Here is a 23,882-nt window from a genome sequence, read left to right as displayed (position 1 = left end):
CTAACACCTACCACCACCACCACCACTAGTATTTCCACACACAATCACAAACATCCATGCCTATGGTAGATTTGAACCCCCAGCCTTTTGGCTGGAGAGGTGGATACGCTGACCTCGGCCAATAGTTATTATAGTTATTATACAGGATAACTTCTCAAAAAAAAAAAAAAAAAAAGAGTCAAAGTTATATAAGGAAACTGCATTAAACACAAGGCATAATGTGCTTGAATTAATGCTTTAACCTATAAAAATAAACACCTCAGCAATTCTTGTTTCAAACTCTAAACTAAAAAAAATGGTCATAGTGTACATTTTTAAATGGTTTAATCAAATTTTCTATGTTGAGATTTATATTTGCTTTGTTATATGAAGGCTACTGTTATCATGGATAGCCTTGAGAGAAACTTTTTTGAGAACATTATATCATAAAGAGTACCAGGTAAGTGTATTAAATTAAGACTAAATGATGAACATATACACACACACACACACATAAAAAGCCAAGATATAAATAAGAATTAAAAAGGAAACTTTCTGGCTGTACCCTTGAGATTTCTGTTTGAAACGGCAATGAAACTTTCAGGGCAATATAACAACATCCTAATCTTCTGAATGGGAAGGAAGGAAAGTAGGAAGAAACTAAGAAATGAAATAAAATGCTCACAACATGCCAAAATGTTATATTTCATTGATTTCATTAGATTAAAACTCGATTTTCCTAGATACTAATGGTATCGTCCTATCTAGCTGTATACTTGAATTGGGAAGCCCTTTATAGATAGACCAGCCTCCCAATCTTCTGAATGTTAAGGAAGGAAAGTAGGAAGAAACTAATAATTAATATTAATATATCACAATTTTGTTGGCTGATATTATATGTGCTATTTAAGTAATATACTTTTGCTGTTATTGTTTTGTGATGTAAATAATTTATGGTTTTATAATTGTATAAATTGTACAGCTGGGAGGCCCACGGTACTGGTAGTACCCTTAGAAGTGAAGTAAAGATTGCCATCTTTTGGAATGATTTTTGCAGAAAAAACTTGAGAAATCTGATACTTATATTGTAGATCCTGGTTAAATTGAATCTGAAGGGACAGAGAATTATTAGCTTTGAATTAAATGAATTTGAGTTAAAGAACATTTCCATTTTTAAGAAAAGGATATCTGAGGCTTTTTCTCAAACTCCTATTTGTTTAAAAACTGTCTAGTCAGGTTTATACCCAACCAAAAATGTTTGCTTTTGTGATTGATGGCAACTGTAATGTATCTGTGGTGAGTCAAGGACACTGATTATATCACCTAACATTATCTCATTTGTCAAGATTGTATAGTGAGTGTTAGAAAAAAATGTGAGATTTATTACTTTATATAGGAAATAGTGTGTATTTTAATACCTCCACACATGGATTGGTTCATGATTTATTAATAATTATTAGTATTATAATTGTTATTATTATAACAAAGTTCTATCGAGTCAGTAGGGCTAATCATCGAAGATTTTATTCAGCCAGTGCAATATCCATTAAATTGAATCTTAAACCTGTTTCAACTCCTGCATTCACAATACTCTCTGGTAGTGCATTTCACTTACCTTCTAGCTCTGTATGTAAAAAAAAATTCTCAGCTCCTTTATTCGCCATACTTCTTACACACTCTTTTTGTCTCAGATCCATAACTTAAAACTGGTTTGAACACTGTCTCGTATACTGCTAGTTTACTGTTTTGGTTAATATCTGTCTTATTCCATATAAATTTAATCTGTTGGTCTCCACCATACTAGCTTTGCTTATTCTGTTGTCTGTTCCCAGATTTAACTTGCCATCTTTACTGAAAACTGTACCCAGATAGTTGAAATATTTTACTTGTTCTGTAAGCTCTCCATTCAAAATGCATCTGAAGTTTTCTATGTTCCTGCCTATTTTCATAATTTCTCTTTTTATTGCTGATTTCCATGCCAAATGTTTTACAGCTGTTATATAACTTAGAGAATCCTGAAATCTTATATTGGATATGTTTAGAAGCACAACATTAACTGCATAAAGCAAAGAGCTAGGTTTGATATCTTCACTTCTAATATCAGATATAATGCCACTTTTTTTCATAATGCAAATCATATAGATGATATAAGAGTGGAGACAGCATGCACCCATATTTTACACCTTATTTCACATCAAATTGTCTTCCTGTATTTCCTTCAATTCTAACTGCCGATTTATAACTTAAATATAGACTACATTTAGCTTTGTTATAATGTTCCATTTACCCCATATAACTGTGCTGTTTTTAAAAGATTTTCTCTGGGCACTTTGTCGTGTGCCTTTTCCAGATCTACAAAACTTAAGTACAGATCCTTGTCATACTCCCATGATTTCTTAGCTGTTTGTCATCAAGTGAAAATGTGATCTTGACAACCTCTATTTGGCTTGAATCCAACTTATTCTTCTCCCACTTTCTCTTCCACAATGTTTATCAGACTCTTTTCAAGTATGCTTGTATAAATTTTAACTGGAACACTTAGTAGAGAAATTCTTCTGTAATTTTCACATTCAGCTTTATTCCCTTTTTTATGGGTGGGTACTATGAGAGCTCTACTCCAATCAATCATCTGGAATTTGACCTTTTGACCAGGCCCTCTGAATTATGCAGTAGCCTGCAAAACTTTTATACCTCCATATTTAGTATTTCTGGTTGAATATCACTTATTTCAGCTACCTTTCCTTTCACATTTTTGATGACTTTTTCCTCCTCATCATCAAATTTCTGACATGTACCCTCAAGGGGTGTACAGGATATGATAGTACTACATGAAAAATTTACATCATTACTAACTTCCTATCTACAATTTTCCTCCAAATCAGTCTGTTACTTGTTAAGACTCCAACATTATCAGATCTTATATTTCTATCGTATAAGGCGGTGGTCTCCAAAGTGTGGTATGCGTACCCCCCCTGGGGTACACGAGTGGGGGACATCAAAAAAAAGTTTTATATTGATAGGAAAAAAATTAAGTAATTAATTAAAGATAAAGAATATTACTTTCTTTCATCAATTAAACATATATCTAATATAGACAAAGGCATTATAAAGATCCTGTAAACTTAAATTTGCGAGTAGCGCACATTGGTGACTTTGTACACATAATCGTCCGTGGCAAAGCTGTCATGTTTTATAAAACTAGGGAGTAAATCTCTTATTTCTTATCATTGCCATTGTTTGTAGAGCATCCTAATGCTGACAAACCCAACTAGAAAAGGAAAATTGCTTAGTTATCCTGCTATCTACAGATGACACCACAGTTGTATTAATTATTTGACTATTAGTAGTAAGTTGAATGAATTTTTAGTTTTTGTTTCTGTGCAATTCCAACGGCCTTTTGTGCTTACTTTTATGTTTACACTAGTAATAGTGAATTAATATTATCAAAATTGCTTACATTTTTTAAAGTGTTTGATATTATCAATAGTAAATGAATTATATTTAAATTTTACAAATTAATCCTCACAAAATGGATAAATGGCTAAAAACATTTCCTCCAAAGAAACTGCGAATTGAAGATAATTATGATTGTACTTCTACATCAGATGAACAACAAGGAAAAGATAGGATTGATTCTTCTATTCAAACAAGTTTGTTATCAGTCAAATTAAGTGATAAAAACATTAATCTGAAACTTAACAAAACCTTGCCCAGGAAAGTTCGAAATTATCAAGAAGATTACTTGAAATGGGTATTTACATCGATGATAGTCGACAATGAACCTTGTCCTATATGTGTATTGTGTCATGAGACACTATGTATTGGAAATATGAAACCATAATTATTAGTAAGACATTTAAAAACTAAACATCCTGAACATGAACACAAATCTTTACAATTCTTTGAACGATGTTTGAAGACATGTAATTCTCAATCCAACAACTTAAAAAAATTCACTAAAATTAACGATAAATATTTGGAGGCATCTCTTGAGATTGCATTCTTAATTGCAAAAGAACAAAAGCCACACACCATTGGGGAAACACTTGTACTCCCAACTGCCATAAAAATGGTAGAAATAATCCATGGAAAAGAATATGCAGATAAACTAAAATGTATTCCCTTATCAGCAAATACTATTGGTAGACGTATAGAAATCATTGCAGATAATTTAAAGAAGCAACATATCACAGTATCAGAAGCCATCAAACCAGAATTTCAAGAAATTATGAAAGAAATGCAAGGCGATTGTTCACATTAAATATTGTAATAAATATGTTTGTAAGCTGTTAATAATAATAAAAATGTGTAAAAATATCTAGCGTTTTTAATTATTATATGATGATACAAGGCATATTTCCTCTTTATAATACTTATTACAATAGATTTTTGCTCAATCAATTGGGGGTACACGCTATTATTTTTTCTGTCTTGGGGGTACACGATCAAAAAAGTTTGGAGACCACTGGTCTAAGGCACTTTGTAACGTATCAATCCACCTATATCTTGGTCTTCCTCTGGGTCGTTTTCCTGCCAACCTGGCAGAGAACACTTGTTTTGCTAATCTTTCCTCGCCCATTCTGTTTAAGTGACCATACCACCTGAGATTAACTACTAACGCATGACTTTTTCTGTCTCATGTATTTGTATGTGCTCCTGTTTGCATTTCTCTTGAATATTTTCTACTATTACTACGTCTGTTCTGTCACTGTTTGTTTCATTTATCACTCTTTCAAAGTAATTACTCCAGAGATCTAAGCTTTTTCTAAGCTATTGAAATATTTTTTTAAGTTTTTTCAATAGCCTCCAGGACATTTTGGCACCTTACCTACTATATTCTTTCTGAAATCCTCCCATGACTTTTGTTTAGCTACTCTCACACATAGCTTCATTGTCTTAAATTTTTCTTTGTATTCTTTTAGGGCATCTCCCAACTTACTTGGAAGGAACGTTCAGCATGCTTTCTTCTTTTCCAGGAATGCTACTTTAACTTCTTGAATCTCAGTTCCTGATTTTGAGTTCATTATAAAAATTTAGATTGGATAAAAAATAGATTTTAAAAATATTAATTTACTTCAAAGAGAACACTCATCTGTAAAAATCAAGGTTATGTTAATTATGTTCATTGATTGTTATGATACACCCAGTGGCATATTTAGGTATAGGCCGTATAGGCTCGGGCCTAGAGCCACAAATTTTGAGGGGTGGTGGAAATTTCTGGGCTCTCATTTTTGTAATTATATTTATATTATGAATTTACGATATAAATAGGTTATGCATGTAAATCAACATGTTCATTAAATATGGGGGCGGTGGCACTTTCTGCAGGCCTAGGGGTGGGAAATACCTAAATTTGCCACTGGATACACCCACACATACATGTTCATTCACTTTGTGCCTTAATCTACTTAATGTTACAAAAAATCAATGATGTGGAGTAAGGCTCATGGATTTGTTAAAGAAAAAGGAGACAAACTTAGACATGTTTTGCCATCAATTAGTTGGCAGCATTATACAACATATACAACAAGCTCTGAATGCTTTAATAAACATGGTTTTTTAAAATGAAAGCAGTTGATAACATAATAGCTAGTCGTCATGTCATTAGTACATAAATGAATAAGAGCCTTCCAAATTCCGTGAAGTATAATGCTACAGTTTCTGTGCAAAGTGCCACGTAAATGAATAATCACTTCACACAACTCCTTAAATATCATAGCAAAAATGTTGTCATGTAATGGCATGGAAGCAGATAGCCAATCAATATCATGATGTTCAGAGAAGATGTCTGCAGTGAGACCACTTTTTTTTCCATTTTGTGTGTTTTTTTTTATGGATTTTATCCCTGTCTGACTGACTGACTTTAGGCAAATGCAGGAAGTTTTCTAAAATGTTGAGTGGGTTTGATGGTTTTTGAATGTTATCATCATCATCATCAAATTCCTGCCATGTACTATCAAGGGGTGTACAGGATATGATAGTACTACATGAAAAAAATTACATCATTATTAATTTCCTCTCTACAATTTTCCTCCAAATCAGTCTGTTACTTGTCAAGACTCCAACATTATCAGATCTTATATATCTGTCGTCTAAAGCACTTTGTATCGTATCAATCCACCTATATCTTGGCCTTCCTCTGGGTCGTTTTGCTGCCACCCTGGCAGAGAACACTTGTTTTGCTAATCTTTCCTCTCCCATTCTATTTAAGTGACCATACCACCTGAGATTAGCTCTGCTAACGCATTCCTGGATGCTGACAATGTCAAGTTCTTTCCTAATATCCTCGTTTTTAATATGATATTGCCATTGATGCCATCTGTTCATGCCTATAATCTTTCTCGGGACTCTCATATCTGCGGTCTCTAGTCTTTGGTCAAGTGTTTTACTTCTGACCCAGCTCTCAGATCCATAAGTTAAAACTGGTTTGAACACTGTCTTGTATACAGCTAATTTAGTGTTTCGACTAATTTCTCTCTTATTCCATATGAATTTATTCAATTGACTTCCCACCATACCAGCTTTGCTGATTCTGTTGTCTATTTCTGTATTTAATTTACCAGTCGAGGTGTCGAGGCTAGCTGGTGAACGGACGTGCTATCGGAGAGCTCCTGAGAGATTTGTGTTTTTTGTTGATTTATTGATGTTTTGGATTCAATTTAATGGACTTAAGTGTGTAATTTTGGTATATTATTGGAGCTTTATTAGCGTGGTTAGTGTACTAAAGTGTTTTATAACATAATCTATGTCGGGAAGTCACCGCTAGATGAATTCGTAATGTGTAGTGTTCGTGCAAGCTCCAGATAAGATAAGTATCATTTTCAGTTATCGATACAAATTACTTAATATTGTGTAGTTTTGTTTTGTTTGCCTTGCATATTCTAGTGCATCTATTTTTGGTGTGTTATAACGTATAATTTGACAAAATACGTTGTAAATAAGTATGGCACCTGTGCGAAGGAAAATGGCGGCCAGTAACGAAGGTTCGCCATCGTTATCAAAGAACGGTAGCATAAAAGAAATGAGTCAGTGTACTAGCTGTGAAATGTACGCTTTGCGGAGTGCGGTCGGAGTGTGGTTAGATGATAATAAAGGATTGAATGTGTGTAGAAAATGTAGGGAGAATGAGGAATTGAAGCGTATTTCGGATCGTGAGTGTGATATTTTTGTCAACCTTCAGAATGAAGGAAATAGCGATATGACAAGAAACGGCAAGGTTGTACATGAAAATTGTGAGAGTGTGAATGATAGTATAAATGGTTTCTCAGAGAACAAAAAATATGAGATAGATGCATTGAGTGAGATCGCGTTGTTGAATAGTGCGATAGAAAGAGCAAAACAGTAGCTAGAGTGCATGAACAAAAGTAGACTGAATGAACCAACCAATAATAAAAGGTATGACAGGAAAAATAGACGTATGAATGTGAACATGAACAAAATGAAGGATAGAGTGCTGTATGGAGACTCGTTAGTACGAGGTGTGTTAGTAGGGGATTTGACAAAATCGTACCAACCTGGTGCGACCATAAAGGACGTAACTGAGTCTATTAGAGAGCAAAAGGAAAGGGTGAAAGAAACGATTGTTGTGGCAGGTACGAATGATTTGAAAGGAGATAAAATGGAAATGATAGAAGACCTGAATGAATTGTTTGAGGTAGCAAAAGAAAAGAGTGAGAGAGTTAGAATGATTAGTCTTTTGCCACGGTATGACAGTGAAATGTTTAAAAGGAGGGCTATAATTGCGAATGACTTTATGCGTGGGTTATGACGAGTGGTGTGGAATTTGTGGATGTGTGGAGTGAGTTTGATGGGCGAAAGGATCTATATAAGATGGATGGCTTGCATTTGAATGGTTACGGTGTAAGGAGACTTGAGAAAGTGTTGCTGAATGTAGTGGATGTGCAAATTCAGGGAAACTAGATTTGTTAAGGGAGGGAGTAAAGATACAGTCCTTATGGAGGCAGTTGAATGTAAGAATGAATATAATATGCCAGAGCAAATAAGGACAACAAATCTGAGTGGGATATAAGGCATCAAGGTAGGGTTGGGGCTAATGGGGGTCTTAAATTCATGTACACTAATACTAGGAGTATTAGGAACAAGAAGGAAGAGTTTTTGGCCATGGTTGGCACTTCCAGACCACAGGTTATAGGTATTAGTGAAACATGGCTGACTGCAGATGATATAACTAGTGGGATTGAATGTGATGGGTATAGTGTGTTCAGGAATGACAGAGAGAATAAAATGGGGGGTGGAGTATTGTTGATGATAGCTGATGAGCTCCAGCCAAGGAGAATAGAAGTTGAATTGCAGGATAGAGAAAAGAGCACATTTGAGGCCATTTGGTGTGAGATTGTGGCTAGCAGAACTAAATATACAATTGGGTGCTGCTATAGACCAGGTGATGGAAAAGATGGTGGTGACAGTATGCACAAGCAAATAGAAGAAATGGGTGGAAGGAGGGTGATTATTATGGGAGATTTCAACTATGGTCGCATTGATTGGAGTGAGGAGAGGACACACGGGAGGAAGGAACTGGATTTTATGCGGTTATTAAGGGATAACTATCTGCGACAGCATGTAATGGAAAATACTAGGGGTCAGAGAGTGCTTGACCTAGTAATTACATCTGAGGATTTGGCTGTAACAAATATGACCACATTGCCACCAATCGGTGAGAGTGATCATAGGGTCTTAACTTGGGAGGTGGCTAAAGGTGTAGAATTTTCAATTAAGACAGGGTACATGTGGAATTATCCGGCTGGAAAGTATGACAAGCTTAGGAGTTTGATTGGTTCAGTGCCATGGCATGTACAACTGCAAGGACTAGAAGTTGATAGTGCATGGGAGGCAGTTAAGAAGTGTTTGCATGAAGCAATGGCTGACTGTATACCTAGAGTCCGAATAATAAATCAAGTAGGGGTTAAATGGATGAATAACACCATTAAGCTTGAGCTGCAAAAAAAGAAACAACTATGGAGGGAATTTAAGGAGAAAGGTGACCACCAGGCACATGAACGGTATAAAGCACAGGCCAGAAGAGTGACGAGTGTGGTAAGAAAAGCAAAAAAGGATTACGAAAAAACATTGGCAATGGAGGCTAAAGAGAATCCTAAACAGTTTTTTAGATATGTAGCAAGTAAAAGGAAAAATGTACATGGCAGATTGATTTTAAAGAATGCCGATGGTAGGGAGGTAACTGAATCAGTTGAGATAGTTGAGTTACTGAGTGAGCACTTTGCAAAAGTATATCATCCAGGTGGTGACATTGCAGAAACGAATAAACCAGTAGATTATATGGGAATTGTGGTTAATGAAGTGGAGGTGAGTAGTCTATTGCATAACCTCAATGTCAATACATCTGTGGGATTGGATGGTATACCAGCTCGTGTTATACGAGAAGCAGCTAAAGAATTGTCAGTACCCTTGACCATTTTGTTTAATTTGAGTCTCGGGTCTGGGTTAGTCCCGAGCGGGTGGAAAGAGGGGAAAATAGTTCCACTGCATAAAGGTGGTTCCAAGACTGCTGTTGTAAATTACCGACCGATTAGCATATCAGGAATCATTGTCAAGGTCTTAGAGAAATTAGTCAAGAAAAGAATACAGGATTGGATAGATGAAAATGGGATATTGTAGGGGGGACAACATGGTTTTGTGAAGGGTAGATCATGCCTCAGTAACTTGCTCACGTTTTATAACACAGTGACGGCTGAACTGGATAGGGGTAATGGGTTTACAGTGATTCTGCTGGACCTTGCCAAGGCCTTTGATAGGATACCACATGGAACCCTAATCAGTAAACTGGAGCAGATGGGTATAGATATAGGGTTGGTGAGATGGATAAGAGGGTGTTTGAAGGAGAGATATCAAAGAGTGGTTTATTCAGGAGTGGAGTCTAAAAGACGTCTTGTGACTAGTGGAGTGCCACAGTGCTCTGTTCTTGGACCACTGCTTTTCAATTTGTTCATCAATGATATTGGAAAGGATCTGAGAGGAAGTGTTCACTTGTTTGCTGATGAGGCAAAGTTGGGTAGAGCAATTATGAGTACACAGGATGTCAAAATTTTACAGGATGATTTGGATAGTTTGGAGGACTGGGCTAGGAAAAATGGATGTCAATTTAATGTGGCAAAGTGTAAGGTTATGCACTTTGGGGTGAAAAGAATAGCAGCAGTATATCGCATTGGTGGAACCGTACTCCAGGAGATTGATGAGACCAGGGATTTGGGAGTGCTGGTGGATAGGGAGTTGAAGTTTAGGGGGCACATTGCGAAAGTGACTAAAACAGCTCACCAAATCACTTGGCTTATGAAAAATTCTTTAACATGCAGAGACAAACAAGTTGTTGTTCCTCTGTATCGAGCTTTGATAAGACCCCATCTGGACTTCTGTGCCCAGCTATGGGCACCGGGGTTTCTTCGTGATGGGGAGGAAGTGGAGAGGGTCCAGAGACGAGTGACCAAGATGATAGCAGGTCTGTGGAATGAACCTTATGAGAATAGGTTGAAGATCTGTGGGTTGCAGAAATTGGAAGATAGGCGAAGGAGGGGTGATATGATTGAGACATTCAAATTACTGAAGGGTTTTTATAAGATTGATCCAGAAGATATTTTTGAAAATATGACTGGTGGTGGGAGGACTAGGGGCCATGCATGGAAGCTGGGCAAGAGCGTGGTTGACAAGGGTGTTAGAGCTAGGTTCTTTACTTGGAGATTGGTAAATGAGTGGAATAAGCTTCCAGAGTCTGTTGTGGGTGCTATGACCGTGAATGAGTTCAAGGCAAGATATGATAGATACTGTGTGAATGTTGAATAGTTGTTCTTGACATGATGTTAGGGCCTCCCTCGATGAGTCTGTCGACTCCTTGGAGTTTCCCGGAACAACAATAATAATAATAATAAAATGTTTTACTTGTTCCACAGGTTCTCCATTCACAACACAGTTGACATTTTCAATGATTCTGCCTATTTTCATTGTCTTTGTCTTTTTATTGCTGACCATCATACCATATCTATTACAACAGCTATTCAGTTTAATCAGAGAATCTTGCAGACTTGTAGCAGATTCATTTAGAAGTATAACATCATCCGCATAAAGCAAAGAGCTGACATTAACATCTCCAATTTTGATATCATGTTTAATACCACTTTCCTTCATAATGTGATCCATATAGATAATGAATAACAGAGAGGATAATGTACATCCTTGTCTCACACCAGATTTAACATTAAACCACCTTCCTGTACTTCCTTCAATTCTAACTGCTGACTTACAACTCAAATAAAGACTAAGTATTGCTTGGTATAATGCCCCATTCACACCATATAACTGCAGCGTATTGAATAGCTTCTCTCTTGGCACCTTGTCATATGCCTTTTCCAGATCGACGAAACTTAAATACAGATCTTTGTTATATTCTCATGCTTTCTCGACTATTTGTCGTAAAGTGAAGATCTGATCCTGACAGCCTCTATTTGGCCTGAATCCAGCTTGTTCTTCACCAAGCTTTTCTTCCACAATTCTTCTCAACCGTTTCTCAAGTATAGTTGCATAGATCTTGCCAGGAATACTTGAAAATCTTAATTGATTTTAAAGATGTGCTATTTGTCTTGACATTTCACCCATGTAGGGTAAAAACAGTTAACGTTTGTGAATAGCTTTTGAACCTGTCACATCTTACAAACTTCCTATGTTCACCTAAACTCATTGTTCCACTTGAAAAATACCCTGTAGTATATAGGATTTCATAGTTCATGTGGCATGCTTTACATTGGTCAGACAGGGAGAAATTTCAAAATCTTTTAGAAAGCATGAAGGCAATGCAATGTGGAATATTAAAGGAAAGTAAAAAAGGTCTCACTACATACCTCTTCTCTTAACATTATTATATGGATTGGTCTACTTCCATGGAATACTTAGAAGTTTTTAAAAAAAAGTTTTCTGACATAATTTGTTCACATTAGGGCCTTATACTTCATGATATCTGGAAACGTCTTATTCATTTGTGTAACATACAAGATCCTCTGTTATGCCAATAACCACCTACAGACTCTACACAACAGTACACAGACCATGTTTGATGTATCTAATGACACTCATGACTAACTGTTATGTAATCAATTACTTTAATTTAAAATAAACATAAAATCACAATTATTAAATCCTTCAGATATTATTGTATGTTCTCTGCTTCTTTTCTTGAGCAAAACATGTAGTTTGTCCAATTTTTTAATGAATATATGAATCTTACTCTGAATCATTTATTTCTCTTAAGTGGTATCCTATACATGGTCCACAAGACCAGATTGACCATAGTCTTGATTACAGATGTAATTTTTTGTTCATCTAAATGAATGGTGGCTGATCTGCTTGTCTCCAAAGCATGCCAACTCACAGGAACAGGATACTTTATCTACTCCAGGCACTGAGAGAGGAGGGAGCTGATTTTTGGTAGAACCAATAAAGGTTGCAAGTTTCTTGTGGGTCTTAAAAGCTGGGTAGAGGGTTGTACTTTTTTAAGACTGGCTATTTTTTCTGATGTACCCTGATCATAGGGTATGGTGATTGCATTTTTGAAATTCTTCTGAAGAGATTGCTGAAGATTGGGAGAGGATTGATTATTATTTTTTTTAATTTTGTGAAACTGTAGCCATTGGATAGGAAGGTGTGGTGTGTATATGATTGAGTTCTGTTGAAATAGAGGTTCCACTGGAACAAAGATTATAGGCTCTATTGGTTAGTTTTAATGATACCATGTTGTTGAGAGGGATGGTGGTGGGAAAGTGTGTGTCTGCTTGTGTGAATGAGTTTTCTGTATACAGTGAAGGATAGGCTACCATTCAGAAGGCATGTCTGGTAAGGGTAAACTATTGTTATTTTTATTTTCCATCATGAACTGGATTCTTGGATGTAGACTACCAAAGTTACACAGGAAGGAATCTAATATATCTGGACCATGAGGCCAAACAGAGAGCACATCATCTACATATCTTAGCCAGATAGAAGGTTTAAGGTGGGCTGAGTCTGTGGTTTGTTTTTCAATTTTTTTTCAAGCTCTGATTATATATCCTCCCCCCAGTGGCAAAAGATTCTGAACTTAGCATATTAGCATGCTGAGGTAAATTAAGGGTTAGATAATTCAAATCCTCCTCTAGAGACCAAACATAATACTTTTTTTTTTTTTTTCAAGCCATCTTAAACTTTTGCCATAGGGATTGCTCTGCTTCTTTTTCAGAACTCTCTATTATTATTATTTTTGCGGGCGACTCCAAGGAGTCCTTAGACTCATCGAGGGAGGCCCTAAACATCATGTCCATCACAACTATTCGACATTCACACAGTATCTATCATACTTTGTCTTGAACTCATCCACTGTCATAGCACCCACAACAGACTCTGGCAGCTTATTCCGCTCATTCACCACTCTAAAAGTAAAAAACCTAGCTCTAACACCCTTACTAACCACACTCTTGCCCAGCTTCCATGGATGTCCCCTAGTCCTCCTGCATCATCTACATATCTTAGCCAGATAGAACCACCAGTCCTGTTCTCAAAAAATATCCTCTGAATTAATTCTATAGAAACTCTTCAGCAATTTGAATGTCTCAATCATATCTCCCCTTTTCCACCTATCAACCAATTTCTGCAACCCACAAATCTTCAACCTGTTCTCATAAGGTTCATTCCATAGACCTGCTATCATCTTGGTCACTCGCCTCTGGATCCTCTCCACCTCCTCCCCATCAAGAAGAAACCTAGGTGACCAAATCTGGGCACAGTAGTCAAGATAGGGTCTTATCAAGGCTCAATACAGAGGAACAATAACTTGCTTGTCTCTGCTCATCAAAGTATTCTTCAGCATCCAAGTGATTTGATGAGCTGATTTAGCCACTTTTGCAATGTGCCCCCTAAACTTCAACTCCCTATCCACCAACACTCCCAAATCCCTAGCCGCATCAATCTCCTGGAGTACAGTTCCACCAATGTGATATACTGCTGCTAATCTTTTCACCCCAAAATGCAAAACCTTACATTTTGCCACATTAAATTGACATCCATTCTCCTTAGGTCAGACCTCCAATCTATCCAAATCATCCTACAAAATTTTGACATCTGAATTCACTATTGCCCTACCCAACTTTGCATCATCAGTGAACAAAAGAACTGTCCCTCTCAGATCCTTCCCTATATTGTTAATGAACAAATTAAACAGCAGTAGTCCAAGAACAGAACCCTGTGGCACACCACTAGTCACAGGCCGTCTTTTTGGACTCTACTCCTGAGCAAACTACTCTCTGATATCTCTCCATCAACTGCCCTCCTATCCATCTTATCAACTCTATATCCTTTCCCATATGTTGCAGTTTACAGATTAGAATTCCATGTGGTATCCTCTCAAAGGCCTTAGTCAGGTCCAGCGGATGGTCTCTAGTCTTTGATCAAGTATTTTATTTTTAACCCAGCTGTCAGATCTATATGTTAAAATTGATTTTGACACTGTCTTTTTTATATAGCTAGTTTAGTGTCTGACTGATTTCTCTCTTATTATATATATAAATTTATTCAGTTGACTTCCTACCCTACCATACTAGCTTTTATAATTCTGTTGTCTATATCTAAATTTAGTTTGCCATCTTCACAAAAAAGGTGTGTCTAATTGGATGAAATGTTTCACTCATTCTCTAGGTTATCCATTCAGGATGAAGTTTATGTTTACATTGTTTCTGCCTATTTTCTTTGTCTTTTTTTATTGCTGATTTTCATAAAAAAAAAAAAAATAATTGATTCAAAAGCTGGAAACTGCTTATCCAAGCATGGCTTGGATAAGCAGTTTGTAGTCCCTTGGTTGTAGTCCCATGGCTACAACCAATATCTTGGTTGTAGCCATGGGACTACAACCAAGAGTGGTATAGTAGAAGCGTATTAAAAATGAAGCTGTCATTAATATATAAGAATGTGCCAAGCAACTATGAGAAAAAAAAAGCATAAGTATTTAGTATTCTTTTAATTAACTTGAAAAGCACAATAAATAAATATTACTTATTGCTTGTATTTTTCATGTTAATTAAAAGAAACCTCCCATGGCACAAGCATCTCCTAAAGAACAGCACAAGTGTTTAGGTATTCGAAGTGGAAATGAAGTAAAGGAAGAACAAAACACAAGTGTAGTTTATACATGTGTGTGTGTATAGCATAAAAACTTAATACCTCAAGAGTGTTGTGTGTGGGGGTGGGGCGGCTTAGGGGTTAAAGAGAAAGAAGAAACCTGTTGATATGTTTCTTGAAGTGCTGGAGACTGTGGTCCTTAAGGCAAATAGTATGAGGCAGGCAGAATGATAGAGAAGAACAAGAAATTGGCTTGGATTTATTTTTTTGAAGTAATAATGAATAGAAAAAAAAGTTAATTTAATAATCAATTTTCTCTGATCCATAATAATTTGAGCATTACTAACTGAGATTGAAAATGACTCATTTATGATTTAATTAGCAAAGATTTTATCAATTAATGCCTATTAATGACAGTGAATCACATTTATTTTAAATTATGTTTTCTTCTTTTTAGCTTCTGCTACAGTAGTGCCTTGTCTAACTACTGTGATTTCATCATATGGTTCAGCAGATCAAAAAGGAACAATATTGGGTATTTTTAGATCTCTGGGTTCCTTAGCACGAGCCATGGGACCCTTTGTTTCCTCTTTGGGTAAGACTGTATCAGAATATGAATTTTTCTTAATGCTTAGTTGTGCTTTTCATAGATAGAACTTCAAAAATCCTTAAAAAATCTAGCTGAAAGTGAGATTTTTGAGGGTGCTGAATTTGTTTTATTAACTTTTTTCTGGAGAAAATTTATAATGATTTCTGCTATTAAGTAAGTTTAAGTAATTATTAAGTAATGCTTTGACAGCTATTTTTAGAGGGTTAAGAAATTCTAAAGTATTTTCTAAAATTGTATTTTTTTCATTCCATTCGTTACCAATATCCAGATCTATTAAAGCTTTTTTAATGCAATTTTTCAGTTTTAAGAATCTTTCAGAGTAATAAGAGAATTCATCATGTTTTTATAATGCTAAATGTAGATTTTTTAAAAATCTTTTTTATGTATTCCTGTAAGACATTTTTTGTTGGACTTTTAAATATAATTTATACTTTATACTATTATAATTTGTACATGTATAATTTATATCATATTAATATCTTCCCTGGATTTTCATTCATAGAAGCATTTACATCACTATGATCAAAGATTTCGTTATTTTTGTCCATTTCAAGATTATCTGCATTATCATGATTATTTTTGGGTTTATCACATGATTTTTCATCAATTCTATTTTGATTTTTATAAAATGCATCAATAATACTGAATGAATGGCATAATCAGTGCAGAGTAAATTTTTTTACTCAGCTTTCACATCCAGACTTCTGTATCAATTCGCTCTTGCCCCATCTGTCATTATAGCCACAATATGTTTTTACAAAATTATTCCGAATTCTTCTGTTTCATAAGTCTACAGTATTTTGAATAGCATTTGAGGAATATTTTCTGGGTATATGATTTAATCCTAAATTAAAAAATTTTTGCATTATTTGAATGAACAATAACACTGAAATATCTTTATTTCCAGTATCCATTCATCCAAAGTTAGACTAAAATGGTGATCTACTTCTATTATTTCTTTAATTTTTTATATTTGCTCTTGCTCTGAAATTGATTCATATATAAAGGAACTATTGGCAATTATCCAAATTGAGATTCCTTCTTTGACAACCTCCTCTGGTGAAATTGTTTAATGTAAGTCTCAGCTCTGTCAAGGTTCCAAGGGAGTGAAAAGAGAGTATGATAAGTCCATTCATAAAGGTGGCTCCAAGACAGAAGTAGCAAATTACAAACCACTTGTATCTCTGGTGTGGTGGTTAAAGTATTGTAAAAGTTGGTTAAAAGTAAAATTCAGGAATGGGTGGATAGGAATATGATACTCAACAGGGGGGCGGCATGGCTTTATAAAAGGTAGGTCTTGCCTCAGTAATTTACTCACATTTTATAATAAGGTGACAGGAGAATTGGATAAAGGAAATGGCTACACCATGATACTGCTGCATTTTGCAAAAGTATTTGACAGAATACCACATGAAAAACTATTACATAAGTTGTAGCAAATGGGAATGGATGCAAAATTGATGGCATAGATAAGGGTTGAGTGACAACAGAGGGTGGTGTATGGTAGCATGGAATCAAGGCAAATGAGGGCGACTAGTGGAGTGCCCAGGGCTCTGTACTAGGACCACTACTATTTAATTTGTACATTAATGATATAGCAGATGATCAAATGATCCAAAACTAGGGAGGAAAGTAGTTGATCAAGGTGATATAGGTATCTTACAGGATGATTTAAATAAATTGGCAGTGTAGGCAAAGGACAATGGTTATCAGTTGCCAGGCTGCTATTTAAATGGATTCAGGAGGCTGTGGATCTTATGGTGATGATAAATAGGCAATTGAATTCAGGGAATATATTGCAAAAATGTGCAAAAAATCACTGGAGTGTTCAAAAATAATCAGGAAGTTATTAATACTATAAACTCTTGATATGACCTGATCTGTACCACTGTGTTCAGTATTTATCATCTGGTTTTTAATAGGGAAATGGAAGTGGCAAAGAAGCATGCAATTCTGCAGAATTGCATGCTTCTTTTTAGAGGGTAAATTTGGGTTGCCAAGAATATGATATAAACATTAGATATAAATCAAATATATAAATATACAAATATGATATAAAGGACTTCAAACGAATATTGCTCAAGAAAGTTTCAGTGCCTGGCATGGTGGGAAAGAAGAGAACAAGAGCCATCTGTCAAAATAAAATATTATTAAGAGACCTCCAGGGAGTCAGGAAATCATCATGAACAAATATGCTGTTAGCAAGGATGTGAGAACTAGATTTTTTTTTTTTTTTTAGTATAGGAGAATGGTGGTAGAGTGACAAAGTTGCTAGAGGGAGTTGTGAACATACTGTCAGTAAATGAATTTGATGAGAGATATGATAGGCATTGTGTGGATTAGTTTGAGCCTTCTGACATCTCATCTTATTTGGATATCTCAGAGTTCCATGACTCTGAAATGTCCAAATAATTCACTCAACTTTTAACTATAGTAAATTCTTAAGATTCATAGGAATAAATTTTAATAGTGAAAAGATTGATATAGAGAATTTTCTTTAGAATAGCATTATGCTTGTTGGGTTTCATTTGGGATTTTTTCTCTAGTTATAATCGTGTTTGCTATGATGACGATTGACTGTAGTATTATTATTAATTATTCTGTGTTACTGTGTTCTTTGTTTTACTTCTCGTGTTTTAGCTATCTTGCTCTTAATTATATATATATATATATATATATATATATTTCAGAAATATAAAATTCCCACATCGGTTTCTTTTAACAAATTATTCCTATTTTCTGCTGTCTATAATATGTTTATTCTTTTAAATATTCAGTTTTTAAATTGTATATATTGCATATACAGTGCATACTGCTTATGTAAAAGTGAAGGCATCTCATCCCACTTTTTTTGAAATGAAGTCACTTTTCAGGATTATTACTATATTTAAAGTAGTTTAAATTTCTAATTTAAATACAATTTATTTTTAAACCATTCTTTAAATCTTAGCTTTGCATAAGATATATATATGTGTGTATATATATATATATATATATATATATATATTTAACGTGACTATGCTCACTAAAATTTAATTCATAATTTTTAAAAATTTTTTTCAGCATATTGGTGTTTTGGATCTACTCTCTGTTATTGTTTAGGTGGTGTTCTACTAATTGTTCCTTGTTTATTGACTAAGAAACTTCAGGAAGATATTGCAAGAAGTGAGTTTAAAAAGGTATAACTGCTGCAGCATTGAAAAATTGTATGTTTTGAAGTCGTTTTCTAAATATAATGCTTGTGGCTGACTTGGAATTTCATATTGATGAAAATTTTGATATCAGAATTTATTCAAGTTTACTGATTTTTTAAATAAATATTCCATATTCAAGTATTTATTCTTCAGCTCAGCATTCACTGTCAGTTGTTTTCAGCGATATCCTTTGTTATGGTTAGAAAATGTATCTGTTGTAACATGACTAATGTACAGGGTGATTCAAAAAGATGGACTCAATTTTGTAACTCTATATATCAAACATAGAACTAGTGACAAATATGATGCAAAGGATATTTGATTATACTCACAGTAAAGTTTATAGATGTTCAATTAAAGTTTATAGATGTTCAGTATGCCCCCCCCCTTCTGCCACATGGATAACATCAAGACGGTAGCTGAATTAATCCCATACCCGAAGAAGGATGTCTTGCGTTCACCGCAGTTGTGACATGGTTTTTTAGGTCAACCAAAAAAATGCTTTTCCTCGTTGGAGGTTTAATGTTGAAACAATGATGAAATGCATGCTGCACCGCAGTCGTTGACTCGATTTTAATGAGCCCACAAACACCAAAAAAGTTTGTGCTGCATAGTAGCTATTTTGCTCACAACTGATGCTGCTGCACTGCTGTGTGCTAGGTAAGCATTCTAGTGGTAGTATTTCAAACTTTAGGACCTCCTCTTTCAAATGTTATGTAGATCATTCACATAATGATGTATAGCTCAGGGAATATAGCCATACAAAATTGAGTCCATCTTTTTGAATCACCCTGTATTATTTAATGAAGGGGATCGTGTTTTGTTTTATATGTGTATTGGGAATGGCTATACAAATTAAGTTTTATTTGATGTTGTATTTGGTTATTGTAATAAAAAGCTCTCCATTTGTTCTTAAGTTATGGGGAAAAAAAAACTTTTTTTCTGCACTTGATTAACTGGCTAACTTATTCATTTGAACATTGATGTACTGGGTTTGGAGGTATTGATAGTTTTAAAATAAATGATATTTCATCATTGTGCTTCAAAACCAGCCTGTCAAAGGGCCAAATAACTTAGTGAATGGTTAATTGGTCTATTGGATGGATACCAAATGATCAAGATATTATTGTATGAAAACAGAAAGGTACGAACACAGTGTTTGGGTTCTTAATTCGATTAGTTTTTTAAATCCTTTTTAAAAAAACAAAAAAACTTGCACACTTAAGAAGATTTTATTATTTTTAAAAGAATTAAATTGATTTGAACAGTAAAGAACTGCTTAATAGAAACATTTTCATTTTTTTTTCTCTTTTTTGTTAAAAATATTTACTTTTTTTTCTATACTCTACTATTTGCTATTGTTATACATTGTTAAAACAATAGATAATTACTTGTATTTGGTGCAACATCTTTCCTCACCCTTTTTCAATGTGAAGATTGGATTCTGGCAGCCACATTGGCATATTACATTGTTGACTGCATACTGTAATTCATTTTGATCCTTTATTTTAATGTTACACAGTGATAATTTATTTTATACTGTAATATACACTGCATTATAGCACTATAATATGTGGAATTCACATACTGCTATATTACATAGTAAATATTGTACTATATATATATATATAATATATCATTGCATCTTCACCAGAATCTAGTTTTCTCTGTTACCATGGATAAGCTGCCACTGAGTCAATTTATATTGGTGGAGACAATGGTCTTGCATGGGAGAGCCTCTGAATGTTGCAGAGGGGTCAGCCAAGCCCTTCTTATTATCATGCAGACTTGTCCAAGGAGTAAAGGACTCTAAATTAAGGGAATAATAAATCCCTCAGTATTTTTAAAGCTGGATACGAAACTTGGAGATCAAAATCTAAGAGTTTCATGCCGAAGAACTTTCGGCAAGTCCAAGTGTAAGTCAACACCTGGTAGTACAACACTAGGGTAACTCAGAGCAAAGGTGGAGCAAGATCCATCACTATCCTTAATATTTTCTCATAATGTGAAACGCAGCTTCTAGGAGATGTATTACTGTTTTTTACATTATGCCGAGAGGTCACTACCCAGACTGGTTTCGACCTTTATTGAGGTCTCATCAGTGAGTAGGTAGACCTGGATAATACCAAGGTTTAAGTGAACCGAACTTACATACCTTTACTATATGAATTTCCAGAAAGGTGTAACCATATTTATATTATTACTACAATAAAGAGCCAAGAGGCTATTTTTTTCCAGCAGTGTAAATTAAGTTAAGGGGATAATAAATCCCTCATTATTTTAAAGCTGGATACGAAACTCGGAGATTGAAATCTAAGAGTTTCATGCTGAAGAATTTTCAGCGAGTCCAAGCGTAAGTCAACACCTGGTAGTACAACACTAGGGCAACTCGGAGCAAAGGTGGGGCAAGATCCATCACTATCCTTAACATTTTCTCATAATGTAAAACGCAACTCCTAGGAGGTGTATTACTGTTTTACATTATGCAGAGAGGTCACTACCCAGACCAGTTTCGACCTTTATGGAGGTCTCATCAGTGAGTAGATAGACCTGGATAATACTTTCTTCTCCGTTGTGTGTTCTGGCTGTTGACTGACTCCACTTTTGAACACAAAGAAAATTTATTTTTGACTGTGCCACTCTGTGTTCACATTTGTATGAACAATACTGTGGAATAAATCATCAGCAAGCACAATGTTATATAATCTAATTCAGATTGAAACTTTCCTTAGATATTTATTCTTAAATTATATAGCAGTCATGGTTCTCTAGTCTTATATTACTTTCTCATTAAATGGGGTTCCTGCTTAGATTCGAACTATTAAATGAGCGGTGCAATGAAAAGAAATCAAGCAAGCACAAGATTCAAAACAAATGGAAACATTTAATACATTAACACATGAAAGTACATTAATCAAAGAAATTCTAAACATAAGTAATATGATCATGAAATACACAAGTTCTTCTTGAGACAATAACTTCACTGTAGAGTACGCTGAGCACGATTAGATTTTTTTTACATATAGATTTCTACCCGCCTTATTGTTAAAAGCTCCTAAGCACAAATTTCTTTTTAGACAAGGTTATCTATTCAATGTGCTTCAAATTGTTGACTCTGTTTAGCTGTGCAGGATGTATAAAGCACACTTCGCTAAATACACACACCAAGGAATTTCTAAAGTCCTATCAATCTATTATTGTATTTCTTAGTAAATCAGTCACTAACTTATATCACGTTCTCTTGGAATAAGCTTCACAATATCATATGTTCAGAATTGAACTGTTATTATGGCAATACGCTTCCCTTTTAGTATATTCACAAAAACATAGAAAGGATTTCCTTACCGGACAATTGGTATACTTTGCCTATTATCACTGGTTCTCGAAAATACTTCTTTGCTTCTTAATAGGTTTCTCTCTCAGCTCACATTAGTACAAAAGAACCTTGGTTTTTAGTAGCAGTTTGGTTGGCTCAGGATAGTCAATTTAGAACAGCTTGTTCTAAATTGACTATCCTTCAGGTTTCCTTGGCAATCCTTGTCATGCCTCTTGTCCTTCACTATTACTGGACGAGGAAATAGAATTCCGGATACAAACAAGAGCCTGAGAAAGGTAAGTCAAATGACAGAGAACTCCCTTGTCTCTTCCACTCGGTTCCACTAGTTCCCGCTTCGTTCTCTCTTTTCTATATCAACAGTGTGTGTCTCTTCTCTCCCATTTTCGTATGAAAATCTGCCTCGTTGTTTTTCCGTTAACACAGCATAGTAATTAGCGCCAAAATGTACACTGGCGGATAACTTTGTAATTTCTCACAGCACTTAGTTTCTGTTATACTGGCTAAGTCCTTGGCAATGGTTTACACAAATGGATTAAGTTCCGAGTTTCCATGCACAGCTTACATAGGATATATACACTCTACAAAGAATTAACACAAGATAAATAACTAACAACTATTAGAATATATAATTATTTTATAATTATGGAATATACAACAGTAAGTAATAATTTAATATTTATCTGATGAGCAAATTTGGCTCAGGGAATGGCAGACTATGTTAAATCCTGAATGAAACACTATTATAACATAATAGTGTTTCATTCAGAATTTAACAATACCAAAGTTTAAGTGAACCGAACTTACATACCTTTACTATATGAATTGCCAGAAAGGTGTACCCATATTTATATTATTACTATGATAAAGAGCCAAGAGGCTATTTTTTTCCGGTGGCGTAAATTAAGTTAAGGGGATAATAAATCCCTCATTATTTTAAAGCCGGATACGAAACTCAGAGATCGAAATCTAAGAGTTTCATGCCGAAGAACTTTCGGCGAGTCCAAGCGTAAGTCAACACCTGGTAGTACAACACTAGGGCAACTCAGAGCAAATGTGGAGCAAGATCCATCACTATCCTTAATATTTTCTCATAGTTTCATTTTTTTCATTTTCATTTTCATTCATTTTCATTTCAATATTTTCTCAATATTTTCGACCCTTATTGAGGTCTCACTTAAACCTTGGTATTATCCAGGTCTACCTACTCACTGATGAGACCTCAGTAAAGGTCGAAACTGGTCTGGGTAGTGACCTCTCCTCATAATGTAAACCAGCAATACATCTCCTAGGAGCTGCGTTTTACATTATGAGAAAATATTAAGGATAGTGACGGAGCTTGCTCCACCTTTGGTCTGAGTTATCCTAGTGTTGTACTACCAGGTGTTGACTTACACTTGGACTTGCCGAAAGTTCTTCGGCATGAAACTCTTAGATTTCAATCTCCATGGCCCTCAAATACTATTTGGGGGCCATGGGTCGTAAGGTAAAGGAAAACAAGGAGAAATTTTAGAGCAAATTTGGTAAACCTAGCAAAACTACCCAGTGCACTGTGCTCAGATTATGTATTTTTTTATTTTTATTTTTGGAAACAATGAAAATGTACATATATTATTTACATAATTTTTTTTCAAAAGTTAAGGGAAAAGTAACTTTTCAT

At 35.0% G+C, this 23,882-nt stretch overlaps 1 protein-coding gene across 1 annotated transcript in view; it reads left to right on the top strand.

Moving 5' to 3' along the window:
* Window positions 1-23,882, top strand: part of rtet (major facilitator superfamily domain-containing protein rtet) — a 116,636-nt gene that overhangs the window by 77,458 nt on the left and 15,296 nt on the right. Inside the window, exons 8-9 of the mRNA XM_090399720.1 lie at window positions 15,542-15,679; window positions 18,758-18,873. Coding sequence (XP_090255846.1) covers window positions 15,542-15,679; window positions 18,758-18,873 — 254 coding nt within the window. The remainder of the gene's footprint in view (window positions 1-15,541; window positions 15,680-18,757; window positions 18,874-23,882) is intronic.

Source organism: Typopeltis vanoorti, chromosome 1 (genome assembly GCF_054136105.1).
Source record: "Typopeltis vanoorti isolate ZY-2024b chromosome 1, IOZ_Tvanoo_1.0, whole genome shotgun sequence".
NCBI lineage: Eukaryota > Metazoa > Arthropoda > Arachnida > Uropygi > Thelyphonidae > Typopeltis > Typopeltis vanoorti.
Note: the sequence above shows the minus strand (reverse complement) of the source record. Positions and strands in the feature narration are given on the sequence as shown.